This window comes from Magallana gigas, chromosome 6, assembly GCF_963853765.1.
Source record: "Magallana gigas chromosome 6, xbMagGiga1.1, whole genome shotgun sequence".
NCBI lineage: Eukaryota > Metazoa > Mollusca > Bivalvia > Ostreida > Ostreidae > Magallana > Magallana gigas.
In genome coordinates this window covers 7,236,317-7,249,238 of record NC_088858.1, presented here as the reverse complement: position 1 = coordinate 7,249,238, position 12,922 = coordinate 7,236,317, and the positions used below count along the sequence as shown (strand labels likewise).

The following is a 12,922-nucleotide window of genomic DNA, read 5'->3' as shown; positions in this document are numbered from 1 at the left end:
TATAATAAAATAAATAGAGCCTGTTTGGGAGGGTATTAACTGTTGAAATTGAGACCCCGAGAAATCGTACGGGCATATATATATATATATAATGTGAAGTTCTGTTTGTGCGACGACATGCTATGTGAAGTAATTTTAGTGCGACAACATGCTATGTGAAGTTCTGGTAGTGCAACATGTTGTGTGATGTTTTGTTAGTGAAAAGACATGCTTTATGAAGTTCTGTTAGTGCTACATCATGCTATGTGAAGTTCTTTTAGTGCAACGACATGTTATGTGAAGTTCTGTTAGTGCAACAACATGCTATGTGAAGTTCTGTTAGTCAACGACATACTATGTGAAGTTCTGTTAGTGTAACGACATGTTATGTGAAGTTCTTTTAGTGTGGCGACATGTTATGTGAAGTTCTTTTAGTGTGGCGACATGCTTTGTGAAGTTCTGTTAGTGCTGCGACATGCTATGGGAAGTTCTGTTAGTGCGACGACATGCTATGTGATGTTCTGTTAGTGCGACGACATGCTATGTGAAGTTCTGTTAGTGCGACGACATGCTATATGAAGTTCTGTCAGTGCAAGGCTTGTTGAGTAAGGTCACTCTAGTGTGATGGTGTGTTTCATAAAGTTGTGCAAGTGAAACAGCATTGGAAAAAAATTTTAGTGAATGATATGAAGGCTATAATTTGAAAATACAATGGTAGCAAGCTAATTTTAAATATTCTACAAAGGTGGTCTCTATTTTCAAAAAAATATATATTTAGAAACTTTTTTTTAAGAAAAAAGAAAAGATCATATGTGATCTTTAAAGAAAATGCAAACATAATTTCAAAATGAATCATTTTTCGGTCTCCTGAAAAAAACAAGTCGCAATGGATGCCTGGAAAAAGTTTTACGGAAATATAAACGAAAGTCGAATAATCCACGTACGAATATCTAACCGGAAGTCAAAAAATATGGCGGCGGCAATTTCAACATTTGTCAAAGCACCACAACAAGAACAAGAATGTCCAGTTGGTCGACGGCAAAAGAGAATTTTATATATCTGGGTAGCTTTTATCTAAAAAGATGTCCGAAACATTTGATAAATTTAAGATTCTCTTTCTGGTTGACGTAAACCAAGGCAAATGTGATCACGACGTGAAAGTTTTAGCCAACAGAATATCTCTTTTAGCCAACAGAATATCTCTGTCAGCCTTTCGTATTCTGACTGCTGTGAGTGAAAAGGTTTTGAATAAAAAGGTTTCAAAACGAAGTAACAAAACCCCCCATTTGCAATGGAGTTACAAAATATACAACTCGTCACATTACAAACTGATGAGACAGGTCAAACCTTTCAAAGAATTCAAAAATCGGTATTTTGAGGAGTTTGAAAACACAGTAGAGAGGAATATAGAAACAGCGATAGAAGAATATAGTCAACATGTTGATTCAAAAGGCAATTCATTGGGAAAACAATATCCTGCTCAAGTATTGAACAAGGTGCTCAATGAAATTGCTTTGGATTATCAATGGGAGGATCCCGATATTTTTTCACCTGTGAAGAGCAGAAGAAAAAACAACAAAAATGAGCAAACTCGAAAAACTGAAAATATAGTGTTTCTGTTCATAAATAGCCCAAAAAATCCCCATGAGTTGAGACAATTTTCAGGAAAAGTTGTCCTGGACGATGAGATCTTTTTAGATTCCTTCATGCCGCCTGACTTGATAAACAAACTTTTACACAATATAAAATTGTATTGGATAGACACTGACATATCATGTGTAAGTAAAATGAATACTGTAGATTTGCAAATAATGACGATGGTTTTAATTTCACTAAGTTCACAATTTATCATTTTACCATGAAATTAAACCTATCGTGAATATTATCGTTGGTCTTTAAAAACATTTCAGTTTTCAAATCTTGTGATCATTGCACCATTTCTTGCAGATTGAAATTAAGACCATTGCAATTGGTACTTCTAGAGAAATCATTATAAATCACTGTTGAGTTATAACGACTTGCAGTATAATGTATGAATAATAAAAACACTGTAAATTTCTGTCATGATAAATGTTCTTTATAAATTCAGGTCTGATATATCCAAGATCATTTTCAATTTTATTTACAGCTAGATGTGGTTCCTGAAAGCATACAATTAGTGGAGACTGCCATTCATAAGCTGCATGGAAGTCTGATTCCGGTTGATACCTTAGTTCAAACCAACAGACAATGTGTTGTCAATGTCTTCTCCTCACTGCTCTCACTGAAGGAGGCGGGCCCCCCTGGAACCAAGGGATCACCCTCACTGATGGGCCTCATCTCCTATACCTCAGTCTTAGAGTACCACCTCAAGCAGCAACAGGTGAAACAACAGCAGCCCAAGTTAAGCGCAGCAAATGCAGGCCCATCTTGTACCAAATGTCATCTTATGTCAAGTGGTATGATTTTCAATTTTAGCAGTTCTGGTTAAATATTGAGATTAAAAAGTTAAAATCACAGAATAATTAAAACCTTCAGGGGCGTGAAATAAGAATATGCTCATATCTTATATACTCATTACTCAAAGTCCATGGGTCTCAAACATGCAGATTTTGATCAGTTTATATTCCAAAGGAGATTTAGGCATTATTTTTCTTACCGGTAATAGCTTCATTCAAGCTACAAGAACATGTACAACCTTACAGCAAGCATTAACGCACAATGTTTTCTCGTATTTATGTGTTTGACATAGTGACTGAAATGTCAACTACTTTATTATTGTAGTATTGATTGTATCATTTATCTTGACTTCAGAAAACTCCATTATGTGCAGTTTCAGTATCACCCCTACAAAAGTTTCCACACACATGAGCAGGTAAGTGTGCTAACACCAATAGCTGGTTGGTGAGGAGAACCAGCTTGGCATCTTGATTTGTCAATTTCTTAAACTTGATTTAAAAATATGAGTTTCAAAAGTACAGAGTAGTGTAAGTAAGAAATATTCATGCAACACCATGGTTATAGATATACAAATTTATAATTTTATTTAGAGGTGCAAAGTATAGAAATATAATCTAAATACAATATACTGGTAGATTATTATTTTGGGGGGGTATGGTTTACTATTTATGTGAGTATCTATTTTTGTAAATTAAATTCTTTTATCAAATGCTTAGTTTTGTGTTGCTGTTACAGATGAGTAATACACAGATATTATGTACCGGGTATATTCATGATATACTGTATATTTTCCCCTTTTTTGGATCCAAGGTCTCCAAAGAAACACAGAAACAACAAAACAAAAGAAACACAGACCATACATGCACAGTCACTTCTCAGCAATGAAAGCTGCAATCTGAAGTATGTTGATTATCATGATCAAGAAATTATTGTCAGATCATATTATTACACTCAGTCTGATTTTTTTTAAATGTACATACATGCATTAGTGAAAAAAGATAAGAACAAAAATATTACATGTGGGGTGCTGAAAATATGATTGAAATATTATGGATATAAAAACAGTACATGTAAATTGAATGTCTAAGACGTAAATTGGTGCGAGTTTGAACTGTTAAATTTTTTATTCATTTTCCTGACTAACAATAAAGCCTGTATGTAATTGTAGCCTTTATGGAGTTTTACCACTAGAAGATGCTGGGTTCCTGCAGTTTAAGTGTGAGCAGGACTACATGTGTTCCAGTGAACCAAACAGTGGGGACCCGGGGGATTCAGTGCCATTTCTGAGCTTAATTGAGAAGCTTATTAAATCTTCACTAGCTCTGGTATAATTTAAATTTTAAGGTTTACATGCATTTGATACATGAAATATTTCACAAAATTAAAATAAAAGTTCTTTCTTTACAAAAAGCATACTGGTAAAACTATGGTCAAAACCAGGTAATAACCGTCATCTTCAGTTAACTAGAAAGAAAATTAAACAAATCAAGTTGCATTTTATTATAAAATATATATTAGTTGAACTTGAAGTACATGTATATATGTGAATTGATTCAAAAAAGGTTTTATTGTGTAGATATGCAGCAAGTGTTTTTATATATAACTCAGTGAAATATTACCATTTCAGATCTTGGTGACAGAGAGCAGTCCTGTGCTTTACATTCTACGACCTTTGACCTCAGAATCAGCTACACTCAGTGGGCTGTGTCTTGGTGAGACTCTGGGACTGGAGAAAAGACTCGGGGAAGCAAGTAAGGAGTCCTCCCCTAAAAAGAGGACTCCAACAGTGGAGAATAAACCATGGGATCAACTGATAGCCAGGGCCATTCAGCACAAGAGTCAGTGCAGTGGTACTTCAACTCACCACAAAAGTAAATATTTGTCCTGTACATAATGCATCCAATAGAAGTGTTGACTTAAATTGAAATATTTCGGTGATACATGTAAATTTATGCATTAAAAATAACGTGTTTATTTTTTAATCATGAATTGCATACGCGAAGGAGTATTGCAAAATTTTTGGCCCAAATAATCCAGAATGGTAGATTTTGCTTAGAGGAAATCCTTAAATATTTCTCTGTGTTTTTCAGACAATCCTTGCTTTGACCCTAATGTCTAGAATGGTAGATTTTGCTTAGAGGAAATCCTTTAAATATTTCTCTGTGTTTTTCAGACAATCCTTGCTTTGACCCTAATGTCCTTGGAAAGACCCATCTACCTGGATGTAGACAAGGCCTTGTTTCACTTATTGAGAAACTGAATGATAGGTACATATATCTGTTTATCAAAATCACCTGACTGAAATGTAATTTTAATATATTCTTGCATTGGAGATGCATTTATTTTATCCAAATACAGTAAAACATGGTTATAGCAAACATGCTTATGATGAATTGACACTTACAGCATGTGATTTTCATTCCCAGGGACTTTATTTCATGTTGTAAACTTGACGGATATAACAAATTTTGCTTATAACGAAGTAAAATCACATATCCCTGGCACTTCGTTATAAGCAGGTTTTACTGTACTTCACCTGTCCAGGTGATTTGTTAGGGATTAAAGGTGTACATAATAATGAGAGTCTGCTGTGTTTGTAAGAACTGCAGTCATTTATTTTATTGTAATTCAAGGATATCACAGCTAGAATTTTTAAATGAAGATGAGGTTCAAAGCTTGAGGGAACTACAGAGGGTTTACAGACAGGAAAATAAACCGATCCGCCCAAGAGAAACGGTCCAGTCTCCAGCAAAAGGTAGCAATTCACTGATTAATTTTTTGTCCATATCAATGTTTTGAAAAATATTTGCAATAAAACATTTTTCTCTGTGTTAGGATAGTGTCTTTTGCAGTTTGTGGATAAATATCACCATGCTGTCATGCAAATATCATTTCACACAACATGCTGTTATATTGAACAACTTCACATACTAGTAATGTTCCATTGCCCCAACACAAGATGGCACAACACACCTTTGCACTGACACTTCACACTTTGCACAGACACTTCAATATAACTTATCACTAAGTGATGTTGCACTGGCGCACTACAAAAAACATGTTGTTGCACTAATATAACTTCACACATCTGACTGTTGCTCTTGCACAACATGCAGTCAGTTTATGAAAATAAACACAGCAGTTGCTGTAACAGAATTTCACACAACTTGCACATGCGCTGTCACAATGCCATGCTTATACATACAGGTATGTACAATGAAGTGATGACAGCGTGTAAAAATTCAAACAGCCTGTTTAAGTAATTTTAGCATGTTGTTAAGAATTGTTAGCATGTGATCATGCTTTGCTATGGTGTGTTTTGAGTTGCACAATAGCATGCTGTGTGATGTTGTATAAAAGAGATTTCAAAGGACTGTGTGCGGTATTATGCATTTTTTGCCCCCAAATTAAAGTTTTATAATGAGCTTTAAAAATAAGGTGGAAGATAGTTAAAATCATAGTAAAAATAAGGGTGTAAAAGGTTACTACCACAGTGACGTCATAATGTAGAAATGACGTCATGAAGATTGCCTTATTTTGATAAATTGATGTCTTGTAGTAAAATATGGGTGTTTTCCGATGGTTTTTCGACAGGGAAACATCGAGCGCAGGCTTGCTCAAGTACCATTTTTTAGTAAAATGTGTATAATAATCTGAAGAAAAACATATGTTAAAATCGTACTTGAGCAGACCTGCACTCTATATTTCTGAATGCAAAATATAAAGCAAAAATGTGAGTTTTTTCATTTGTTTGCAAATTTGCGGGAATTACGTCATTTGGGTGATGTCATAGATACACAGTGAATGAGCAATGATGACTTAAATCAAGATTAAAGTGATAGGCGTCCACTGTACAATGGTTTTTGAAGATTTGATTTTTATACGATACTATTTAAAAATTAGTTAAAATTGGGGGCAGATATTTGACCATACCGCACATAGTCCTTTTGCAAATGGATATTTTTCATAACATGGACTTATTTCTATGCAGGTTCTGAATGTAGTAGTTTATTGTTGTTTATTTTTTAAAGGAATGCATTTATGGAAGTCTTTTGCATTCCTTTATATGCATAAAAATTTACCTTGTTGGAATGTGTGAAAAACAATCCTCTTTGGTTGGATGTCTGACAAAATGTATAAGATTTTCTGGATATTTTTTTAAGAATGTGAAAATATGATGATGAATGGCCCCAAACCTGAACCTCCAACCACCGAGACACTTCCATCGCGCGGTGTGTTGATGGTAAACAAGAGCAGACAATCCTCTGTGTTTATGGAAGACAGCTCTTCACAAAGCAAACCTCAAAACACTGAAAAACAGACTAAGAAACTAGAGATGAAAAATGTGCAAACTGGTAAAAACACTTGAATATGAATTCATTAAAGATATGAAAAAGAGAGATGTGTGCATTACGGTTACAATTGTTTCTATGAATTAATTATGGCATATGAATTTTGATTAATTTGGAACTTGTACATATCAACCAAAAAAAGACATTTAAGACTTTAGGGTTTAATTTCATTTGATTTATTTTTGTATTTCTAGAGTTTGCATCTGAAGAGGAACTTGTGCAATACCTGATTAAAACCTACAGTGAAATGGTGACAAATGGGTGTGAGAATTTCTATCTCTCGGCCCAGAGCCTGGTGCTGGTTCCATTACATTTTCTCAAGGATCAGAAGGTGGAAAACCCTCAGGTAGAAAATAACATATAAAACTGATACCCAAGCTTTTATGCGTTATTAATCATGTTAATAAAACAATTTGGACGACTTATCAATGTTCACATATTTAAAATTGCATTTACATGGTAAATTAATCTAAGGAAACATGAAATTTTGTATGCTTTAAAACAAAGAATGTTTGAAATTAATTAATTAAAGGTACAAATGTACTTTGTTTCAATAAAAGCCACAAATACAATGTACCAGTATATGATATTATCTTAATGAAATGTTCTTGTATATACAATGATATTAATCTATACATTGTACATTTTTACATGCACCTTTTCCTATCATTTATCCAGGAGAGATGTGTTGAGCTGTTGGAGAAAGGCGTGGTTATACCTGTCAGTTCTTTGAGAGAGAAACATCAGAAAGAAGATAACAAAATCCAGAATCAAACAGAGTAAGCTTTATAGTGCTCAAATGTTAATTCAAATTAATTATTGATTTACCAGAGTATTATTAAATTTATTATACCCCAGCTCCGAAGCTCCGGGGGTACTGTTTTAACCTTGTGTGTCTATCTGTCTGTCCGTCCATCTGTCTGTCTTTCTGTCTGTGTCTGTCTGTCCGTCCGTAGCAAAAATTTCTGTCGCATTTATCTGAGCAGCTATTTATCGCAGATGCTTGAAATTTTTACACAGTGTTTGTTAAGGCATGCCATATCGTGGGATATATTTTTGTATCAATCGGACGTCAACTTCCTGTTAAATGAGTACTTTGTTTATTTTAGCCAAAATTTTAAAACAAATTTTCGTCAAAGATTTCTCAGCAGCTATTTATCGCAGATGCTTGAAATTTTAACACACTATTTGTTTAGGCATGCCATATTATGGGATATATTTCTGTACCAATCGGATGCCAGCTTTCTGTTAAATGTCGACTTTGCTTATTTTGCATATTCACATCAGAGCAGGGGTATCACTAGTGAGCATTGGCTCACAGATATCTTGTTTACCCATAAATTTCTTTCTTATTAAAGTCCTACAAGCTGCATGTATATGTACCATAATTTTGGACAATGACATCTGCCATGCTTATAGAATGTGGACATTCATTTTACAGATTACAGTTGCAGACTGTGTTGAGGTTTGAGATTCTGTCAGTGCTACAGCAGGGTGACCAGTCCCTAACAGAGGAGGACGATAAACTGAATGAGGTAGATATAGGTCTTCTCTTTCAGTAATTTTTATGGTAAAATGACTGTAAATCTCTTGATTACCAAAGAGAAACAACAATTTTATGCTACTCTTTTAGTTTGACCCTATCACGTGAAGTAAACATATCCAACATCCACCCCTGTTACCAGTAAATTGATAAAAACACTTATACAAAACTTAATATAAATGAATCTGAACAATCTAAATTAAATTTTTGTGAAAATGTTTTTAGGTTATAAAATTGATCTAAGAATTGGTGGCATGAAATATGGTTGAAACTTTGAGATTTATTTAAGAAATATTTCTTTCTTTTTTTCAGATTGTTGCATTATTGAGGACACTGAGCTTCATAACTGACCCCAAGTCTCTCACTGACTTCATGAATAGTAGCCTTGTTGAGAAGTATGGTTTGAATCTTAATTACATGAAAATAACAAATTTTAGAATTTTGCACACTGTGAACTTTCAAATTACCATACATTTTAACCAATATTTATTAAAGGTCTAAATATGCATTCATTTATGGATGTTCGTAGTATGTCAGACTAGGATATACAATTTTTCTTTTCAATCATCTGAAATGCATGTATCTGTTTTGTTTCAGTTACATACACACACTACCTCAGACTCTGGGCAATGTTTATGATGAACTGATGCAACCTCTCCCTGCAGCCTTGGAAGCAATTATGTCACCTGACAATAGTTTTGACCAATCAGTGTTCAGTAAATCCCTAATGGAGGCTGAGCTAGACAAGAGCGAGGCAACTCCATTATCGCAACCTCCATCAACCTCAGAGGTGGCACCTAAATCAAATGATCTATCCATTAACAAAGCTAGGTAAGAGTGTGAGTCTTTACATGCATCATTGGAAATCTGGAATAATTGATATTCACAAAAATGAGATGATCTACAGTCTGTAAATGTAAGAGACTGGCTGTCTATGGTTTGATAGTGTAACTTCTTTGCTACAGTAAGGATTAATCTGATGAAAAGAAATATCAACAAATGTTTTATTTTTTAAGTAATTTTTGGAAGTTGTGATTCAGTACAATGGAGATGTCCAAGATGAAAGTTCTTGCTACAAATCTGAGAGATCTCCAACAATCACTTGTTATTCTAGAAATTTTTTGTTGTAGAACTAAGAAAATTATGCATCACCCAAGTTTGTCAGATATTGGGTCTCAACGACAGATATTTGTGCTCTCTGCTAAACCAAAGGTAAATTTTGTTAATTATATTAATAACTAGACTTATTTTTTTTTTACCATTAAATATCGCTGTAAAACATCTGTACTTGAACTTGAGGGATTATGTACTCTGTATAATAAGAATTGATGTGACTTTATTATCTAGGTAACTGATTTACAGTTGTTAAATATTTGGTTTATTATTTAGGTTATATTGGTGAATTTCTTATAGTGTGAATGTACTATACTTTACTTTCCAAGTCACAATACACTTTGTTGGCTTAGTATAAATCTGTCATCAATGAGAAAACTTATCTTCCAGGAGCCAACATCCTCTAGAAAGAGAAGAAAATCCAAAAGAGGTTGATATGCAAACTATATGTAGATTTATGGAAAAAACATTTTTGAGAGATGATTAACTTTACATCCAAATTAATGATTTTCATAAAAAAAGAACATTGAATGAAAATCATATACATGTAGTATTTCATTTCAATATATTATCATATTGTATGCTTCACTTCTCTTAGATTTGGTGAAGCAGTTTAAGAACAAGACAAAGTTAGAGAGAAGACAGTCTGTAGCAGTGATGGAAACCATCAAGTCACCCAAGGGAGGAAAGCGGCCATCTTCTCAGATCAAGAGCTCCAAAAGTGGATGTAAGATTTGTAATATAGATGCTGTTTTACATGCATAAGTTAAATGCAACTGGAATTATACTTATTTTGCAACTTTGATAGGGTATGTGTAGCAAGTGTTTACTGCATATAATTTCATTTACACAATATACATGTACATTGTTTTGACAGACCTGATGTCCCCACCCTTTAAATCACCAGTCAGAAAAACCCTCGTAGCAGAAACACCCTCACATAAACAGAAGAACTCGGCCATGTGGAAGCGACAGGAGGCAGAGAGGAGGCGGTCCCAGAGCAACACGTCAGTCAAGGTGGTGGAGGAATCGCCCCTCAAGTCAGGTAAACAAATCTGCTAGTGAAATAGTCCTATAGACATTACTTATCACCTATATGCAACTCATCTTTCATGTATTATACATGTACTTGATATGAAAATAAATGTATTGTCAAAAAGTGTTAGGATAATTTTTAGTCATCCAGTCTAACGATTTATAATTATCAGTGAAATTTCTTATGATCATTACATGAAATTACATGAGGCTTTGACTCTAGCATTTGATTTTAAATAGATTTTGGATCACAAATTAAGATTTTTTAAACAAAGTTTTATAATGCAAAGGATGAAAACTAAAATGATCCAATTATTTTATTTTACAGATAGACCATCACTTCTAAGCCCATCCCAGAACAAGCGTGCTCTTCACAAAGTCCGCCGGTCATTTTATTCATCATCAGCAGGACCTTTAGTAAGGTCAAGGTCCCTGACCCAGGCCAATGTTGACCTTGGAGATAGAATAGCTGGAAGAACCAGAGACAACTCAGGGACCCTGAACAGCATTCTGAAAAAGCCCCCATGTCAGTCTGCTCTCTTCAAGTCCCCTGATAGAAACTCTTCCTTTTTGCTTTCACAGTTGATGGGAAGCCCAACTCCACACAAGAGAGGCTCCAAGACGCCAGGAAAAGGAACTCCCAAGAAAGTGACTGCTGAGTCTCCCAGCATGAACACTAGATCTAGGTCACCATCTGTCTCCAAAGGATTTCCCAAAGCTTTGTTCCAGGAGAGTCCAAGCTGTAGAAAAAGTCACTCCAAAATTGTCAGACATTCTCCACAGCAAAAGGAATCTGTTGTAAAAGATGAGGAAAAGACTGTATCATTCTCCAACACTCCTCGAAAATCTTCTGCTGTGTTAGTTGCAGAGTCTCCTAGTCAGAATACAAGATCAAAAAGTTTGGTGACACCTACGAGAAAATCTGTTAGAGCCATTTTGTTTGGAAAGAGTCCAGAGGGAAAACCTGGAGAGGAAATCAGAAAAACTCCATCAAAATCAACCCCAAGAGCTCGGCGATTAATTTTAAGTAAAACGCCAGTGAAAAGTCAGAAATCTGCTCAACAGAACACAGAAGAAGGAGAACAATTAGCTGAAAAATTAAATGATGAAGAAAAAGATGTATCTAATTGTGCTGCAAAATCAGCAGCTACTGGTGATGAAACTCAAGAAGTCAACAGTAAAAAGTCACCGGAAAAGTGTAAAACACCTTCTCCAAAAATCCAAAGGAAAATTCGAACACCCAGTTCTCTCAATCATTGGCAGAGAAGGAAGAGAGGAAGGGATGAGAGCTTGGTGTCTCCAAAAGTGCTAGCAAAGAGGTTTAGAGCTTCTCAAGACAGCCAAGAAAGTGTAAGTAGTGAAGTAAATAGCTGTGAACAGGAAGGGGACAATAATATGATTTTTGCATCACTGTCTCAGGAAGATGGACAAATAAATAAGAAAAAGAGAGCACTTGATATAACAGAGGACACATCACTGATATTCTCTCCAAGTAAAAGAAAGCGAACAATGATACACTCTGAGCAGCGTATGTTAAGAACTTCATACTGCCTTCACAACAGGATATCCAGTGAAAGAATAATATCGATGGGATCTTTTGCCAGCGGTACCAGTGAAGGCTTCGATACAACAGACCTCCAAGCATCCCAGTCCAGTAGCCTAGGGTTCCATTCACAGACAAGCAGACTGTCACAGGCAAGCACATCCTCTGTGGAACTCTCCCATACCAATGACGATGTGTTCTTGTCTCAGATTCAGGGTCAGGACCAGGACACTAAGGAACCAGGGGTCAGCGATTCACCAGTGTTTGGGTCGGGGAAAAACACCAGGAAACAGGAAGTGTCAGCAACTGAGAGCGGAAGTAGTTCTGGACAAAAGGTTTCGCCGACCGGGAGGAAGTACTCGCCCAATGTGACCGCTAAAAGTCTTATGCATCTAATGAACTCTCCTCTGCTGAGTCTGGACAAGGTGGAGAAAAGTCCACACGTTAATAGGAATGTGGCCATCGTCAAACATCATAGACCTCGATCAAGACGGTCTCTAAATCTCCAACAGTAAAAATGTCCACACGGTTTAATAAAAAGTGCTCATTTATCGCAAATAATTGCTCATTTGTACCTCCACCAAGTAGTGAATGTGTGAATCATTACCAAATGAATTATAGGGAGATCATAAACTTGTCTAAAACTTTAAATAGGGATGCTAGCATTACAGCTATAATGCAACTTTTATATTAATATAAATTGAGTATGTCCTGGTATTTATAATGTAGATTATGTATACAAATATTTTATCTGCTTATAATAAAGAGAAATTATAATTGTTATCTGTTATACTTTATAGTTGTTTTTTAAAGGAGGTTTGTGGTTGTTGCTGTCATGTTGTAAATTTTGTAAATTCAAAACTTACATGATATTGCCAAAACGGAGAATGCGTCAGTCTATATAAAAGCAAGCCAAGT

At 35.1% G+C, this 12,922-nt stretch overlaps 1 protein-coding gene across 1 annotated transcript; it reads left to right on the top strand.

Annotated features, from left to right (window-relative positions):
- Positions 1-911: 911 nt before the first annotated feature.
- LOC105326548 (treslin) lies at positions 912-12,787 on the top strand. The gene is made up of 19 exons (XM_066087849.1): positions 912-1,757; positions 2,108-2,417; positions 2,773-2,833; positions 3,229-3,318; positions 3,587-3,743; positions 4,046-4,289; positions 4,592-4,685; positions 5,052-5,173; positions 6,582-6,773; positions 6,965-7,116; positions 7,449-7,549; positions 8,212-8,305; positions 8,626-8,708; positions 8,911-9,144; positions 9,444-9,525; positions 9,817-9,856; positions 10,025-10,153; positions 10,304-10,471; positions 10,790-12,787. Exons 1-19 carry the CDS (start codon positions 1,062-1,064, stop codon positions 12,517-12,519), a joined length of 4,779 nt encoding a protein of 1,592 aa, XP_065943921.1. The 5' UTR covers positions 912-1,061; the 3' UTR covers positions 12,520-12,787.
- Positions 12,788-12,922: the final 135 nt, after the last annotated feature.